Source organism: Mizuhopecten yessoensis, unplaced genomic scaffold (assembly GCF_002113885.1).
Source record: "Mizuhopecten yessoensis strain PY_sf001 unplaced genomic scaffold, ASM211388v2 scaffold7507, whole genome shotgun sequence".
Taxonomy (NCBI): Eukaryota; Metazoa; Mollusca; class Bivalvia; order Pectinida; family Pectinidae; genus Mizuhopecten; species Mizuhopecten yessoensis.
The window spans coordinates 869,071-889,089 of NW_018407082.1; the positions used below are offsets into that span (position 1 = coordinate 869,071).

The window sequence follows — 20,019 nt, forward strand, 5'->3', positions numbered from 1 at the left end:
ACAAGGGACACTGAAAACCAACAGTTGTAACGTCCTATATACCAGCTACATGGCAACAAACAGGTGGAAATCGGCATTTACTGTCTTCATGACAACAGGCAGGTGAAATGCTGATCAGTACCAAAAACAATTATCTGTTTTCAGTAATTCCAAGGTTAACATTGGGGGGAAAAGTGACAAAATGTGTGATTTCCATTGAATAGCCAGAGAAAGTGATAAGGAATTCTGATACAGACCACTGGATGGAAGAAACTGTTACAAAAGCTGAATATTAATGACATGTGGAAGCAGTGGTTGTGGCCAGTTCTTGTATAAATCTGGTATATTTGAGAGGAACAGAAATAAGGCACCTTCAGTGAGATCTTTAATAAGTTTTTGTTTTGCTTTGGTGAATCTGAAACAACTCAGAAGTGTCTCTACAGTACACCTGTAGATAATCCTGACCGACTTCTCCATAAAGTTCTATTTTAAGCAATTGAACGGTTGGCTAGGTAGATGTTCGGTCAAGCTTTGATGGATGTGGGTATATTTGAATTGAACACCAAATGTCAGGTGTAGATGTGATACGGTTGTACTCCAGTGACTTCTTGACTGTGTCAACCATTTGACAATACACAGTTGTTATTTTGATGTCATGTGTGGTGGCTATAGCTAGACATCAAAGTCAGTCACAAGTTTGGATTAAAACTTAACTTTTAACTATCCTGCATTGGGTGAAACAGTCATAGGTGGGTATGAATTCTAGCCATAGGTGGGTATGAATTTGAAATTGTTAGGGTGTTTCATATTGTCTATTCTTCTGAACCTAACTCAGTAATCTGTTGCGGCGGAAGAATGACAGAATCTCAGATGTCCAAGGTAGCGGAGACCAAGGACACCAACAAAGATGCTGATGAATTTCTTACTCAACAATTATCACCCGTTGAATCTCCTACTCTACATTTTCTCAATAACAACGCAACATTCCTATCAAGGGACACCTCCCCAACATCTCTCCAAGAATTCCTGTGGCCACTGAACTCCAGCCTCCCGTTGTCCCCTATCCCCCAGGGCGTAATACCTACTTCCCCAGGGACAGGTTTTTGGACAGTTAGTCCCCAGGACCGGTCTTTCACCTCTGAAGGTTCCTGGTCCCATGGTGACTCGGAGACATCCCTTATGGATTATGTGTTTGTTTATTACTGCTTCTGTAACTTTAATCGACGACAGTCTGTTGTTGGGGAAGATGAGATGCCAACTGTTCTTGATCACAATCAGAACGCAATGTAAGTACCAAGTCCATATTTCAACATTGGTTGCTATGAAGATAATTTCATTTCAATGTACCACATGAGAAATTATTTTGTCATAGTCCAATCTTCTAAATTTTTATAGTTTACTATATATTGATAAGCTGACTAAAATAAGTTATTATAGAGTCGGGAAGCGATGTATTTTGAATTCATTTGTAAGAATATGAAACCCTCTGTAAGTTTCTATTTCTTATTTCCAAATTTATGGATATGAGCAAAGTACGTATTTCAATTCTATGAACTCTAAATGCCGTGTAAGCAATATACCTCCAATTTTACTCATTTCATTTACAGGGCATGACTGTAAAAAAAATTGTTTCATATTTTTTATTGACGTAATATGGCTCACTGACCACTGTGATATATCGTAGTGATGACTTACATCAACACTGTTATTGACGATTGTATAGGTCTGTTGGGCTAAATTAGCTTTTTCCACCCGTCACTTATGATTGGTTATGCTCCCCATAGCTCAGGATCTAAATGGTACTGATAAAATCTATAACCAATGTATGGTATAATTTGAAATTGTTAAAAAATGCAGATACATACCGATATATACCTGTACTTTAAAGCTTCCAAAAAATGGGGAAGGGGGGGGGGGGGGACACATAGTGTTACTTAGGTTTCTCCAGTCCTGTTTCATTGAGTCCCATCCTGTCGTGTCCCACAAACTTCATTTATACATGAGAATACCTTGGATGAGATCCTGGTTGTTAAAGGACAATCGCAGGGATTTATCTGTCTTTAGATGTTTTATTGTTTTCTAAATTAATATTGGAATACATTTTATAATGTAGGGTTTTCAGTTAAGTTTACAACTGAAAATGAAATGATTTGCTGCTGAAAAATCCTCAAGCTGGATTTCCAGAACAGGAAGTGCACTAATTAGGGACATCACGGTGAAGTGTATGTTTTGTTCAATCTAATTAAAATTATATCTTCACATCGCTCCCGTTTACTGATATGTGGCGTTGAAGATCTAACAACATCCCATAGAGGGTCACGTCAGAGGTCAACATGAATGCATTATCGTATTTATAACAAGCCAATCAAAACACGACATAACTCTTTCTTTCAACCAATCNTTTATAATCTCGAACTGTAGTAACCAATATAGTTCTGTGTATGCAGACGATTTAGTTTTGTTTCTGAAACTGAGACTGAGCTGTTAGTTAATGTTGACAGCTATGTTGAGCAATTACTTCGATTCACTTTCAATGTCACAGGGATCCAGTGTGTTATTAAAAATGTTTGAACAACTTCTTAATAGCCAAATTTCAATAAATTTGACCTGGTTCCTCTTGAAGATCATAGATGCGACATGAATAATAGGTGAGCTATACAGGCCCAGTGTGTCTCTTATTTNGAACATGACCCTCTACGGGATGTTGTTAGATCTTCAACGCGACATATCAGTAAACGGGAGCGATGTGAAGATATAATTTTAATTAGATTGTGTTTTGTTGCCCTTTTTTTTTCAAATACTACATAAACATATCAAGTGAGACTCCTTATGCAAAAATAACGATCGGATTTGGCTGATATAGATTCAAAGAAATGAATAATTTTAAGATAATCATCGGGATTTCTACCTGTCTGACCAACTTTGTTCAGGGATTCCCCTCTACTAGCGCATGAATCGTTGTACCGCATCAGCTACGAAGCGAAAAGTTGCCAAATGGTCAAAAGATAGCACAAGGAGTATGTTACGGAATCATTATTGCAGGTGTGAAGTATTCAAAGGAGAAAATAACTGCCCTAGCAGTTAGTACGGTGCATGTATTCTTCTGGATAGCCGGTTTAAAGCAGAAATGAAATTGACAGAAATGTTAGCGCTGTTTATGTTATGATTGAATATCTAAAACTTATAACCTCGCTAATATCTTTGTCTGAGTTTAAACACAGATGAACTTATTTTGTTATATTAATGGGCATGTATCGGAGAGAGTTTACGTTGTGTTTATATATACAGTAGTTTATGTGAAAGGAAGGGATAAGTGACTAGTTAGTTTGATTTTGCTATGAGGCCCTCCAAGGGATAACTGTTGTGATGGCCACGGTGTATTCTGTTCTGTCCTCTGTCGGTACTCGGGGTCAAATGTGATATGTGCGCTATTAGATTTACATAATTGATAATATTCCTGGGTTCAGTAAAATTGTATGATTTATTATATTGCTGAATTAAACGTGGTTTTTTTTTGTATTTGCATGCAAGATTTAAATTGGTACTAATATTAATACCAGGCCTCCTCTGCCGTGACGACGCAATATATAAAAAAAATCTCTCCATGTCAGAAAGCTATGTTATCACAACTAGATTTAGATATGTCAAAATGACGGGCCAGGATGAATAACTGAGGAAGGAGAACCTACTTATATTATATCGGATCGCATAACAAAAATATAATTTAAATCGTAATGTTTCAACAGTTCATGTTTTCACATTATGTTGACTTAGAATGTGTGATCATGCAGCAACTTTTTCTCTATAAATAATTAATTTTTGACTTCAGATAGAATCGGAATACGCATTGAAAACGGAGAAATGAATTTGTTTACGTTGTAAAAATGGCGTGTGATGCCAATAACTACGGCTTCTGTTTCGGACAAAAAGTAATGTTTAAAGAAAAGTTATCTCAACATAAAAAGGGTCCATTTACAAGTATGCTTTAATCTATGTAAAGTATTGAAAACATATAATTATTAAGTATCTCAACACGTTCCATATCTGACACACATTCTACATGTACACATAGTGGTTTTGCTATACAGTTTATTGTGTGTGATGGCTAAAATGACTTACTAAGTGTTAGCGTATGGAGATAGTGAAAGTGGAAAAGAGATTATGCATAAATATATATATGGATGGTCTAGAAAAAAAATGGCCAGAGGCATTGAGTTGTACAATGTAATAAAAAAAAATCACAATCGTTTCTCATTTTTTAGCCGCTCTTGGCGAGAGCCGAGCAGCTTATAAATTCTGTCCAGAGAACGAAATGACGGACCCACTTCCATTCGGGAGGCGTGCGCATAATTCAGTCTTGCATGCTTCTGCTATATAGTTTCGTTATCATAAATAGAAAGTAGAATCTCTTGACACTCGCCTGTGGGTTACATAAAGTCTTCTGATACTCCTCTCCAAATAATAATCCATACTTTGAATAATTGCTGAAAACAAAATGTTAATCTTCGGTACATTCTACGAGTGTTGTGGTCGTGAAATTCGTGTACTAGGTTTGAGCGTTTTAGAAACTCGGATTGAGGTCTGAGGAGTGTTACCATGTGAAACACATGATTCGAGTAAGCACACGTGAAGACTGTCAAGCATTGACGCTGTCCGTAGAAGGAAGAGGTAAATATATATACTTATAAACCGTATAAGTGATGAAGTATAACCTCTATTTTGATGTTTCAAACGGGAAAGTAATATGACATATCGTGCTTAGGTTGATAACGGTAATGGATCTGAGACGAGACAATATGTGAACTGTGTATGCTTATCAAACATTTCTTTAACAAAGCATACTACTTCTGGTGTATTTATTTATGAAAATGTAACAATTTAAGAACATGACACAACTGCCGCTGCTGTTTGACAAGAATTTGCGCCGTATCAAAATATTATCCAATCTGATGTAAGGGAAATAACTCTTGCGTTGGTAAAGTCGCATTGAGAAATATAATTCAAATATATTCCAAGAACATTTGTGAGATTTTGTGAGATTTTGTATATTCAATGTGAGACAGTAAATAAAGTCACTACATATATTAATGATTATTATTAATATGAGTAAAAAAATAAAAAAATAAAAGAAGAACAATATTGTCTCTTTTCTCCATGCATGCTTTCCCACTACTGTTAATTATCCTTCATTTAACAAGCACAAAATGCACCTATTCTTTATCATCCATTCACCGATTGCCATTCTGCACGTAAATGCTCATGTCACATCATTGGAGGATGCTTATTAATGAAAATTACAACAATGCGTCACACTTAGAGGGTGAAAAAAGAGGAGAGGGAGAAATGTTTTAAGGCATCATTTAAGAAGTGATTGATTTTGGAAATTCCAAAGGCAACATCATCACATGTTACACCTGATTTTCAATTAGCAGAATACAGAACACATACCTGAGTTATTATAGTAGATATTGATGTGTTACTGAAGCAATTAAATTTAAAGTGGTGAGCGGCTTTAATGTCACACTGACTACATAATTCTAGTTTATACTTGTCATTCTATATATACACTTTATGAAAACATTTCAAAGGGATATTCGTCTCGTGAATATTCCTTTTTACAGAAAGGTTTGTACCATGGTTGAGGGAAGGTGTTTAGCCCGTACCATCTGTACCGGTCACATTCCGGTAATAAATTTAAATTCTGAATAATGGCAAGTGTGCAATTAACTTCTGATGATGAATAATTAATGATACAATAAGTTTCAACACAGAACACGGAATCATATTACTTAGTTTCATAGTGCGGTAAGAAGTTGCAGTTGCCTAACGGCCCCCTCTCTGGGGGCCCCTTAAGAAATGTTTCATCTCGGTCAGACCACCTGTGTTTCCTGCCTCGTTTCAAAATGGTTAGGTGACGTTATTGGCGCTATTTTTAACAGGGCTGTCCGGAACAATTCAAGTGGTCAAATTTGACATTTGGAACAGACTATGAATATGGGGATAGCGAGGTAACATAAGAGGAAGTGCATACAACACATATATTTATTAAAAAGAATATAGCTCTTCACGTGATGTCCCTTCAATCTAAGGAATATTTATGAACCAGAGCTTGGAATATTAAGTTTGTCAACTATCTGAGATGTGGAAAGTTATTAGATGAAAATTGTATTTTTCCAATGTTGAAATTTAGATATCCTCTCACCTGGGGTTTTAGCTGTCATTATGTTTTGGAAAACTTTTAAAGTTTTGGGAGAGAACAACCTTCATATAAGGTCAGGTGATGTTAATTTTTGTTTTCCGACCTCTGTCGTCGGGTGTTGACCAAATATATACTCCCTGATCATCAGTGGCATATTCAATGGCGTGCTTTGATATGACAGAGATGTGTCTACATCGGTCATGGACTGGTGACCTGTTGTATATTTCATAACAAGTGTTAACTTTACAGGTTTGGTGTGCACTGCTATTAAGGCGACATTTGTAATCGAAACTCTGACAATATGTATTGTATATTTCTGTCTTGTCACACAAATCATAATTCACTCAAATCCTAACATCAGTAAGAGTTATGTCCCTTCCAATGTGATTACAATTTTGTTATATGTTACACGAGACCATTTAAAACTACAGCAAGGTTAGACACTGGCTAGACCAGAGGACTGTATTGCTGAATGTAACTAGTCCAGGATTTCCTTAAGGAAACATCTCCAGTATGAAACATCAAATATAATTTACTGTAGGCAGTGGACATACAAAAACTAGAGCCATAAATATATGGTGAAGTTTTAAGAAATTGTTGATAATTATGACGCAGTATATCTGTATTTTAAGCAATTTTCCAAAAGGAATGTTATTATTTTATAATCAATCTTTAAATTGTTTAGTTATGCGATTCACTATTCCTTGCAGAAATCTACTGGTGTCCAACTAATTGACTGGTGTAAGTGACATTATGTAAACAAGATGTTACCAATGATGAAGTCCAAAAATTAACAATAAAATACCTGTAAAATGGGTTGTTAAATGGCCGGTGAAATGGCTGGTAAAATGGCTGTAAAATGGCGTGGTAAAATGCAACTAATAAATTACATTAAAACTTCTCAAAACACGTATGTACTTAATGATAGAGTTAAATTTAGTTTTGTATTACTCAGAATTTCTATATTGATGTTGGCATTTACAGTTATTACAATGGAGGGAGAGTTGGGTGATTATCTGATTAATACTTGCCTCAATGAGGCAGCTAGCTATGGTTGCACTACTGAATTCATGTTTGGGATGCTGAATTTGACCTACATTTTACGCCTGATGACTTCCTTATATTTCTTCATAGAGAAAAAGTGTTCAATCTAAATCTAGATAACTATAAGTGGTACACAATTAACACTTGCTTTGGTGATTCAGCTTGTGTTGCTCTTAAAAAAAAAACATGTTGCGGACGCTGAATTTAACCAGTAACTTATTTCTAGATTATACTTTAATGTAAAAATAGTTAATTTTGTAAACTTGATATGTTGGTCATCATTTTGCAGCATTAAAAATGCTATTCATGTTTGCATTATTGCCTTTTGGTTTGAATGATTCCTAATGAAACACTACGAATTGTGCGACTCTACAGTGCATCTTAACCTGACTTGTCTACAGAATAGGGAGATAAATGACACCCTTCTTATTTGTGACACTCTTTCTGATTGGATGTCTCGCCGGGGTCTATATTTCTATAAACCCCGCTCTGCTGGGGTCTAAAAAAGCGCATGTGAGGGGAGATAACTCAAACTACAATCTCTCTTCATAGCAACAAAGATGGCACCGACACACACCCAAGCGTTGGTGGTGTGCCAATCATTCACTGTGTTGTAATTTTGAGCAAGATACTTTACTCTGCTTGTTCCAGTATACTCAGCTGTAAATGAGTACGTGGTTGGGCAGTTCTAGAATTGTTGAATGCTAGCTCTGGCTGTATGCTCCCCAGGGAGTTGAGAAAGGTATTGGCTGGTTGCAAAGGTCCTATAACCACGAATAATAATTTGTGAACCGCTTTGAGACGATTTACGATCTACGTTGTGATAAAGCGGTATATACAAGAACCTCCAATTATTTTAATTCACAGGATGAAATAGCCTACTTAATTGACAGCAAATTCAATGAAACAGGCAATGAGAGGGCCTCTAGGGTGCTAATTACAAAGATGATTGTGTATTGTCCGAAATATTGCCGAAAAAGTGTCCAGTAGGGACTATTTTGGTAGCAGTCATGTACAACTCAAACTCACAAAGTGACTTATAACTTTGCAGAAAAGAGTTATAAAAGATTGTCAGGGTGACAAAATTGTTATCTCTGGGTTAGAAGGGGTCTATGAGCCCTTGGACCCCTCCTTTCCCAGAGATAACTAATAATATCTTATTATTTCTCTTTACATGAACACTTTCTGATAAAGATTTGTTTTGTAGCTTGTTCTAGATTAAAATCTGTCTGAGATTAGTGTCTTTTTTTTAATGCAGAATATTTTATCTTAGATTGCTTTGCAAGTTTTGGAAATGATCTGAAGAAAATTGTTAAATCTGTTTCAATATTTAGTCCTAAACCATTTGATGATTTAATGACAAGAAATTAAGTGATATCAATCCAAAATCATGGCTGTGTTCAGAATTATCAACTGATTATATTCCTATCAGTCTGTATAAATTCAAAGCTCTCCTTTGTCCTAAGAAGAGATTCATTATTTATTCTCAAAATACTGATTACCTTACTTCCAGTAATGTTATTTGAATATTTGATGATTCTATTTCCTCTTGTCATTATACCTAATACACATCACTCAGGCTATGGCTGCAAGTACAAGGGAGACAACTCCAGAGCAACAAAAAAAAAGAACATATCAACAAGATAAGAATTAAAAGAAACTTATAGATCAAAGGTTGTCATCTTTCCAATAAACCTTGCTCTAAGAGATTTTGCTTATTTTTTTTTGTATTTTTTTTCAATCTTCCTTTGATAGTCTTTGAGATTTTGTCATCCTATTGTTTAACCAGGCTGTCTTGACAGATATTTTATAACAAGCCTCCTGAAATGATGGCTTATTATTGGATAAACAACATTTTACCTATTTAATTTTTGAAAGAATTGTGATTTTGACAGGGTTCCAAACAGATATTGGATCAGGAGTATATTTATGTATTTTCTTTACTGAGTTAAATAGGTCAGGTTAGTACATGAAAAATTTGGGGGTAAAAATAAATGAGGAATTTGAAAAGCACCTGTTTTATAGGTATATAATGTGAAAGTTTATGTGTTCAACCTTTCATGTATATATAACATTTAATTCTGCTGGGGGGAGGTGGGGGGTTGTCATTTGATATGTAATCTATTGGTAATTTGATCAAGCTTGAGCATTTGATCCAATGGTACTGCATGGTAGATGGGATACTTTGAATAATTCAGTGTCTCGGGTTAAACTGATCTGGAATAATCAGGTTGCAGCATGTTAGATACATGAAGTTTGTAGGTAGGTTAAACAATTTCAAACTAAGATAAATAACAAAAACCTTGTTTTTAATTAATCCTGACAATAATTGTGGAGACTATAATCTTGAGGCTAGAGCTTTCTCATGCATTGACTAAAGGGGAACAACTCTATCTGGAAAATTGAACACAACTCTGACAGAAGGGAAATAACTCTTGCATGCTTAAAAATTATACATGCAAACTACTACTGGCACTCAATACCAGGTGGGTGTATAAAAATGCCAAGGTTACATAGATGTCACAGTAAGCTATGATGATGACTTCCATCTGGTGTAGCTTACTGTAGGTAGAATATAGGTAACCTTGAATTTTAAACGTACACACATTTTGTTTTAGTCAAGAATTTTTAAACTTTTACCAGTTAAATACATGGTCATTATTGAAATATAATGTGAATGTTGGTAAAAAAAAGCTTAAACATTTATCGAAGTCTTATTCCCATGAATGTTAAGAATTGGAGCATAAACCCCAGAGTCTGATGTGATCCAAGGTGTAACTAATGAAAGTGCCATTGACATTCTACTTATATAAACTTGGTTGTGTTAATCTTGCATATCGCATCTTCAAAATCTTGTTTGAAGACTTTATATAACAGCCTTGTCATCTGACAATGAAAGATATGTTCAGTTATTTGCTAAGACTGCACACTTAATTTAAGTTGGGGATCCTACAGAGATGAAATCAAAAACATGAAGCAGTATATCAAATTTGTTTACTCATCCTTCAGCTATGCTTTATGTCTACCTTAACACAACAAAAGCATAACATGGCGGGGGGTCTGTCTTCAATGTGGTCTCATCAGTACAAAATTTACATCCGCAGCTTTGTTTGATAACAAAAAAATAATAATCTGCCTCATGAAAGCTAGAATCAGTCATATAGAACCGTGCTTGCCCTATTCCCCTGTGTAGTGATTCTTTGTTATACTGATCAAGAAACTACTGTTTTTACTACAGTATCAAGACTAAGAGTGTGCAGAACCCGTACATGTGGATTAGGTAATGTATTATGCATCTAAAGTCTGATCTGTGTGGATTAAATACTAATATGGTTACCTCTAACAGATTAATTCACCCACTGCCCGATAGATCTAACCCACCCACTGCCCGGTAGATCTAACCCACCTACTGCCCGATAGATCTAACCCACCCACTGCAGGAAATCAACATAATTTAGGGTACCAGTCTGGCACTGTTTACTGTATTGTAAATGTGGATTTTTGTTTTCAATTGTTGGGTTGCTATGTTTGCAAAACTTTATTTTTGTATTGCTTACAAATTTCAACCTTTAACATTGCGACTGCTTATCTAAAATTTACTTGGGGGTGGATTTGTAAATACCAAGCCTAGGGTTGACAGACAGATAGGTAAAGATGGTATCTATCCTATGTAATTGAGTAATAAAGGGAACACATGGTTTTATTCACAAATGTGATTTTTCATATTAAAAGGCTTACTCTAAAAATGGGAAAAGTTTATCTCATGCATATCAAATAGCAGCATGCTTATTCCTTCAGTCGTTATAATCGTAGCAGTTTTGTTTAGTCTTTTATCCTAGCTTGAGTTTCTCAACTACCCAGAACCTCAATGTTGTTCTCCACATTTTTCTTTCCTTCCATATACATGTTTTATCACTCTATCAGTTGTTTCTCCTGATGTTATTGCAGGTAGTTCTGGCAGTAGGAATGGTTGATATAAATAGTTTAAATCAAAAAGTATTTGTTATTTGCTACTATCTGTAGGATGAAATCAAATCAACTTTAAATTGCCATTATAGATTTGATTTGTTGGAGACTGTTTGAAGTGATTATGCTGATTTACCGGTGAAATGAAACAAATTGCCTTCATCAAAAGGCTTGTAGTTGTTCAGATTCATGAAACAAGCCTAGTTTTTAAAAAAACATAAAAGTCAGGATTAATGGTGTTTTAGAAATGTTGTTCAGATAAAATCATCGTTATACATGTAAACCTCAAATTTTCCTACAAATGTATATATCCTAAAAGTTTATTCTAGATTAAACTTTGTTTAATCAATCTTCAGATTTGCTATCTACTTCCAGGCTTAAAGTCAAAACAGGTCTGACATAAATGTGTATAAAGGCAGGCATGTACAGGAGTACCATTACTCAACTCCTGGGTTTGAAGATTTCATGTCAGGTGTTAATAAAAAAAAAAATAACTCAAAATATAGGTGGAGCTAGTCCTGTAAAAATCTGCCTGCAGTTTTATATTCAAAAATGACCATTAAAATTTCCTCATAAATGTATTTTCTTCCTGTAGAGTTTTCAGTTTAGGGGCAAATTATTGTAACAGTGTAAAGTATTGATTGTTTGTGAATATGTATTCTAATTAGTCAGTGATCAGATGACACAGGGGATAGGGTACTTGCTTTCACCAAGATGGCTCCAGGGTTTAACTCCCAGATAAAACATGAAAAGGTATAGAGTTACCTGCTCAACTATGCAGGTTTTCTTAGGTACTCTGGTAAGTTCCTTCCGTGTTTACACCCTTTCAAACTTCTTCCACGCCAATAAGATTGCACATGATTAATTTAAATTGAAAAAAAGTTTCATAATTGTTGTGAAAAAAGTAAAGTTTATATATTGTATTCTATTTAGTAATAATAAAGATTAAAACTAGATATTTCGGTGTATTATTTACGAACAAGAAAAATATATTTAACCACTTGGCTTTAAAGTATGATAATGATATCGTGTAGTTGAGTATAAGATATAAGATATTGGCTTTAAGTAAGAAATGACTAATGAAATAGGACAAGGGTAATGACGGATCATCACATCTAAAGTGAAGAGGCCATAAAAAGGCTTGTAGTTCAGATTCAGGTACTCCAGTCGTAACCTTCATCAAAAGGCTTGTAGTTCAGATTCAGGTACTCCAGTCGTAACCTTCATCAAAAGGCTTGTAGTTGTTCAGATTCAGGTTCTCCAGTCATAACCTTCATCAAAAGGCTTGTAGTTGTTCAGATTCAGGTTCTCCAGTCATAACCTTCATCAAAAGGCTTGTAGTTCAAATTCAGATTCATCAGTCGTAACCTTCATCAAAAGGCTTGTAGTTGTTCAAATTCAGATTCTTCAGTCGTAACCTTCATCAAAATGCTTGTAGTTGTTCAGATTCAGGTTCTCCAGTCGTAACCTTCATCAAAAGGCTTGTAGTTGTTCAGATTCAGGTACCCCAGTCGTAACCTTCATCAAAAGGCTTGTAGTTGTTCAGATTCAGGTTCTCCAGTCGTAACCTTCATCAAAAGGCTTGTAGTTGTTCAGATTCAGGTACTCCAGTCGTAACCTTCATCAAAAGGCTTGTAGTTGTTCAGATTCAGGTACTCCAGTCGTAACCTTCATCAAAAGGCTTGTAGTTGTTCAGATTCAGGTACTCCAGTCATAACCTTCATCAAAAGGCTTGTAGTTGTTCAGATTCAGGTACTCCAGTCATAACCTTCATCAAAAGGCTTGTAGTTGTTCAGATTCAGGTACTCCAGTCATAACCTTCATCAAAAGGCTTGTAGTTGTTCAAATTCAGGTACTCCAGTCATAACCTTCATCAAAAGGCTTGTAGTTGTTCAAATTCAGGTACTCCAGTCATAACCTTCATCTTAACATTGATTAAATTTGAACTTTGTTCATGTTACGCACATGTTATCAAAAACAGTCTTGATTAAAACTTGACGTACACAATAAAAGATTTTTCAAAGTGATTTTTTAAATTGATTTATACAAACCCAATCAAATGTCATTGCCAGACCTCTTTGTACTGACATGATTGTCTCTTTGCTCCAGGATAATTAAACTTTGACTTGAAAATGTTATCAAAAAGGATTGTTTTTTTTACAACAAAATCAGTTTTATGATCTTAATCCTCAGAAGAAATGCATACTTTGAAATTATAATTATCAGTGTTGATAATTTTAATTTTAGAACGAAATTTTTCCACTTGTTTTGACCTTGGCATTTACTGTCCACCTGTTAGCTATTTATACCAGCTGTTTATTCCTAAACAGACTTGTTTGTTTCTGTGTTACAGGGCTGTGTAGGAAAGTTACTGATATGTTCTATCATCAGTGTTTGTTACTGTCCTATTGTCTATGTTTGTGTCTGTGTATTAATGATTGTAAACATGAAAATGAATCTTTCAGATCAGACATAATGTTAGCAGGTGGTCCTACTGAACACGTTCAGGAGCTTCAGCACCCGTTAATATACACAAAACTGCTGCTCATCCAAGTAATTCTGTATCATAAACATGTAACTTACAGGAAATACTGACTAAATTGAACAAAGTAAGGGACAAACATTTCAAGTCAGAATACACTGTCATTAGAATATACCCGTTCTGTTTATATGTCTGCCAAAAGAATAGACAGGGTTTAAAGTGACACTTCCCATTTTTTTGACCTAGTTAGCACTCCATCCTATTTAAAAGTATCTTCCCATTTTCCTGGTCTTACCATCAATCCCGTTTATATTCCCCATTATTAACTAACATAATTGAAAGGAGAGTTTGGCAAGAATTTTAGAAGTTTCTACAATTTTTCCCCCAATTGCAAAGCCCCAAAGAGGCTTATTACCATGGATTGCGGTAAAACAAAAATCCAGAATTTGTTTTATGTAAAGGAGAAAAAACACTCCGGATGAGTCTTTCTCGCATTATGATATCATTGGAATAAACTGTTCAGCATCCTGTTTACTTGTTGACAGTAGGCTGAACACTTCCCTGATATGTTGTTATTGTGTATAGATAATGATATTCTGATTCACACTGTACATTCTGTATATGACCACATAACAAAAAACACTATGAGGTAACATTAATATCCAGCATTGAATTCAAAAGATAAAAATATTCATGATATGTTTTGTTGTATAAAATATCTCTCAATCCTTGATGTTCTGCTTGAAAAATCCAAATTAAAGAGCTTTGGTTGAGGTTATCAGCGGGCAGTCATATTGTGACGCCCAAGATAATCCCACTTCTAAAAGGTATTAAGTAAAGAGGTCACTGACCTATGCGTGTTATGGCGACAGTGACATTTTCACTTACGATTCTCCGAGATTTTCTGTACAATATCAAAGCTTCATTTCTCCTTGCATATATCTATTATAAATTCTTTGATAATATAGTGAGACTTCTTACTGAACTGGAAATGAATTAAGCATGTTAAAGGATAAATAATTTAAATATCTGGGGTGGGATAGCTTTCTTTAACATTGGGGTGCTACTGCACAAATAGGTTTTTAATGAGAAATTGCCTTTTGGTGTGTTTAAAATTAATGTATGTCTTTAAAATTAAGTTTAAAAATTTTGGAACAAGAAATACTACCTGTATGGAAGACACCTTTTAACAGTGGTGTTGACTGGAATGGTTTCGAATCTGGTACAACACAGTAGCTTGATAATAAAGAGCATGTATTGAAGATGATTTAGAATCTGGTACAACACAGTAGCTTCAGAATAAAGAGCATGTATTGAAGATGTACAAGTTACCCGAGTTCTGTTGACTGCCTTACTTGTGTGTATGAATCTGTTTTGTATGTTACCTGTACAATTTGTGTACTGTGTGTTACCTGTAAGATTTGTGTACTGGCTGGTATATTGACTACATACTACCTATGTGTACCCCACCCGGAGCCTCCAACTGTGTGTAAACTGCCCTACCTGTACAGAATGGAGTATACTGACCCTATCTGTACAGAATGGTGTACCCCACCCTGAGCCTCCAAATGTATGTATACTGACCCTACCTGTACAGAATGGTGTACCCCACCCTGAGCCTCCAAATGTGTGTATACTGCTCCTACCTGTACAGAATGGTGTTCCCCTACCTGTATAGAATGGTGTACCCCACCCCGAGCCTCCAAACGTGTGCATACTGCCCCTATCTGTACAAAATGTGTGTATACTGCCCCTACCTGTACAGAATGGGTTAGCTTTCTGTACTACTGTGTACTACATTCTGATGTGCAGTACCTTTTTGTACTGTATATATAGCTGTCACTGTTTCCTCTAGTTTTACCTGTACCAAGATATAAGCACCTGTTCAAAAGACGTCAACGTATTATTTGGTAACATCATGCAATCAGCTTATGAATAATGTAAAATTCAGTGACGTTGATAGAAATTGAAATTTCCTGTTTGACCCTGACCTCTCGCGAGTTTGGTGGCCGATAAGAACCAAGGTCCTGTATCAACACATAGTGTCACTGTTTTGTGTTTTGGAGTATTGCCTTGAAATGGTCAGTGGCCAAACTAACAATTACAAACTCACGTACTACTGGACATGATATTTAGTCGTGAACATCCAAAATCACCGTCGGGTCGACAGCACTAGCTTTGGCTATCAGCATTGCTTGTTTCCCCCCCAATGTACTAGAAAGTAACCTCCTGAAATAATCATATTGATGTTTTCTTTTTTTGTGATTTAATATGAATGTATAGATTCAAATTAAATATTCAGTTCAGTCTGTCATATATAACAGTTGTTTTGATATTTTTATAATAATAATTAAGTGTTTGTATTAGTAAAATGTGTTCATCCATATTTGTAGACTGTTAATTATGATCAGTTAGTTTTGAACATGATATAAGAAAAATAAAAGTCCTACGTATACCTAGTACATACCTTAACAAATCAAGATCAGGGGAATGGAAATAGTGACAGGTTAATCTGTTGGCCATAACATGGATTTGCTTTATATATAGATTTTGTTAATGCCTTGATGTTGCTGGTTTTAATGTCATGGACATGAACTACTAAAGCTGTATAGTGTGGAGTTCATTGACCAGATTAGCCCTTTCACCCCTAAGTAACTTTTGTAGACTCTCCCATGTATTGATATGGATGAGTCTATTATGGTCTACAGTGGTGAAAGGGTTAAGGTTGAACAAAGGTTACACAAAAACCTGTGACAGTAAAACTGACGTAATGGTGAAACCTGTCTCACCGAAAGGTCATCAGCACGGAAACTCTGGCCTGTTTACTGGTACCAGTAGAACAACGCATCCCAAATAATATTATCAGTGGCCAAATATCAGAAACATTTAATTCCTGTTGTGTCAGTAATGTAGAAAAACTCAGTTTCTCCACAAAATGAATGTCTTCATTTTTTACCAAAGTAAGATTTTCATGCAGATACTGCTGAAAAAATTGTGCATTTTAGTAATTTGATATGTGTTTTAAAGTTAATTTTGTCCTTCAACTGGTAATTCTAGTTTGTCCCGACTACCTGTGTATACTTAACTTTACGTCACCAGAGGAATTCAATCTTTCTCCAATAGAATTAGATTTGTGTACCTGTGTAATGCAGCAAAACCCTTTTTAAATTTTTAGACCATGGTTACCTTTCCAAAGGTCATGAGGTTATCTCAACATGACTTGACGAATTCCTAAACTTCGAATTACAGTTAGAACAGTTACATTTGTTGATATGACATGGCATAAATGACGCAATGTAAGAAAAAAAACTATGTTTGAGATAAAGATATGTGATTTTAAACGTTTTTAGGACTGAATTTACACAGTTATCAACAGTTGACCTTCAAATGTTCCTATACACGTCCGATAACACACCACAACCAAGCCTAACTCAACAAGTCCTAGTTGAACCTGAGTTTTGTTTCTATCTTTTAACGATGATAAATGAGGCTTCTAAAAATTCAAACAAAATTCCTTTATCCTTTATACAGTTCTCTAATTATTATTGCATAAGTTGCACAAAATAGTTATCTTATACAGGTTTTTTTTCTGAAATCAAACAATGTCCAGGTCTTTTAGTTGCATGAAATTGAATAAATAACTTAAAATATTTTTTGAAATTGGTGATTATAGTATCAGAATATTTTTAAAAATGGACTCTTGACGTTAAATTAGGTAAAAATTATTGGTTAAAACGATGAAAATTGAGGATTTTCATACATTTTTGTTGTAATTGGAAATTATATATACATGTATCATCAAATTTTCATTTTATTTAAAAAAAAAAAAAAACTTTTGCAACTTGACATATGTACTTTATATGTATAACCAGAATGAACAAAGATAATTTTTCCTTTGATTTTGTTAATTGGAGATCTGTTTCTTATAATTCGTAAAAAATACTCCTTCTTTCCATTGGAAATTGATTTGTTTATATTTGATTATCAGATCTGAAGCAGCATGATGATCCCTGCATCAAGACTTCCAGTAGTATAGATTCAAAATATACTTCCAGTCAACGTTTCCTCACAATATGTGATATGATATTTATGATTACCTAGACATTGTATTGATTTAGAATTACATAGAAACGCATAATCTACTGGATCACTGGATGTTTTTATTTGAAATATTGTGTCATTTTCTCAAATTCCATATTTGTATGATTAATCGATAGATGAAAATTTGGTTTGGAATCGGGTTTCTGATTGTGGCAGTTTTATCAACAACAAACATGCAGTTTATTTGTCATAGTTTTGAGATAACACAGTGGGGATTCTTTTGTACTTTACTATCTGAAAAAGACATGAAAGTGATGGTCCAAAGTGATGCCTAGAATTATGAGCGAAAACACATAAACTGCCACTTCCTTTCTCTGGTGTTATGGCTGGAAAGATTTGCTTAAAAAAGTATATAGTCTGACCAAGATGTGAGCGCAGAAAGGATAGTTCTTTTTCTTCTGGTCTCTGCAAGCGTGATTTGAACAGGGATATTGCTGGTTGAAGGAAGAGGTGTAAAATTAAAATGCCTGGACAAAACAAAATATGGTGTTTTATTGTAGAATGTGCTGAAAATCAATTGTTTTCCACTGTCAGAAAAAAATCCATAATATTGTTGGCTTTTCTCCCAGGAATAGCTCGAAAAGATCATACAAAATACAACTATCTCTGTGCATTCCACACTAAGTCTGGACAGCAAGAAATTATAATACAAAATGAAAATCAATTATTTGATGTTTGTTGTCCAGTTTGCTGGACATATCAAACATATCAAACCATAATCTAATAGCTTTGTGGGGTCCAGTAAAACAGATGGATCTTTACTTTTCTCTCTTACCTACTGTTTCCTTAGAAACACATAACCTGGGCTGTTGTATGGACGTTAAAACCACAAACAAAATTTAATTTAATTTTGCCATATTAAGACCTTAAAGTTTTTATTATTGAAGTGAAATTTCAATGCTTCCTCACCTTCATTGCATTTTAAAATAAAAATATGAGATATTGAAATTGAAATATCTTGATGTGTTGCAGTGACATTTGAAAAGGGCCATTTAACAGCAGCATATACCAGTAAAATAGATAACATCCTTCATGTTTTCTTGGTGAAGAAGATAGACGCAACTATTTATGACTGTTGTGTAATCTTTCCTGTGGTTCCACTTGCATTATAGAATATAAAATCTCAGCTTGTAAGAAATCTTTTTTTATTTTTCATATCATGAGATAATTTAATGTTCACAGACGGATAATTTCTATTCATATATGTAGTTTTCTATTGAAGAAAGATCCAAACATTATACTGGTTTTAGTATGTTTTTGTTATTCTCTATATAAAACCTGATCTGCAGGTATAATTATGTTGGATATGGGTATATTCCAGAGCTGGAAAGCTAGAGTTCTAAAACGTGTTTTGATAAATTAAAATATGTGAATTTTAGGTCACTAAGCAAGTTACTTTACTGAACAATATGGCAGTCGGGCATTTCAACATTTTGCACATAAATATTAAACATTTCTATCTCATTGTGACCAGTGAAATGTGATTTTGTTTATACTGCACTAAGCCCGCTTCAGAACATGCCCTAATAAATCTGAAATGTAAAGGATCATTGCATTTGATTCTGTTAAAAGAGACACATTAGAAATAAAGAAGATGAAATGAAATTCATTTACGTGAAGATGGTTTTTTAGTGGATGTTAATGATAATCATGTTTAAACATTTTTTTATAAAGTCTGACAGATGAACAAGATTTATATGAAATGAGTATTCAATAATATCACATTCAATTAAGAATGCTTAATTATGTTATTAATATATTTACTTGATTATGTTATCTTTTCTATAATTTCATACATAAGAAGCAATATAATTCCCTGTGGAAAACAATTAAATCTCAACCACACCCTCTAGAAGACTGAGATGACGCCATTTATCGTGTAATTTCACCCCCTCTTATCGAATTAGCCTAGATTTTACCCCACCACCACTTATAAACAGCTCATTGGTGCACGTAGGTGAATCCTGTCTGGATGTGGTTTTGATGATCATAAACAGTTAAAAATCCACCCACACAGACAGACTATCATGGTTCCACCCGGCTTACAGACAGGACAGGAAACCTTACAGGATAGAGGAGTACTAGCTTATACTGGTGGGTGATGATGATGCCTGTGTAGGCTGACTGTCGAGCCGTCAACAGGAATCAAAACATACTCCCTAGTGAATGGTTTTAATGTTTTGTTAGCTTAATTATAATCATAAACTCAACTTGCCCAAATCTTGTAAAATCTTAGTATTATAAAAAG

The 20,019-nt window shown here is 34.7% G+C and overlaps 1 protein-coding gene across 2 annotated transcripts in view; it reads left to right on the forward strand.

Annotated features, from left to right (window-relative positions):
• LOC110453784 (TSC22 domain family protein 1-like) overlaps positions 1-20,019 on the forward strand; it is an 85,495-nt gene that overhangs the window by 30,196 nt on the left and 35,280 nt on the right. Inside the window, exon 2 of one of the 2 annotated variants that reach the window (XM_021502932.1) lies at positions 10,461-10,502. The exons of the other annotated variant lie outside the window; for it this stretch is intronic. Coding sequence (XP_021358607.1) covers positions 10,461-10,502 — 42 coding nt within the window. The remainder of the gene's footprint in view (positions 1-10,460; positions 10,503-20,019) is intronic. 2 annotated transcript variants of the gene reach the window in all.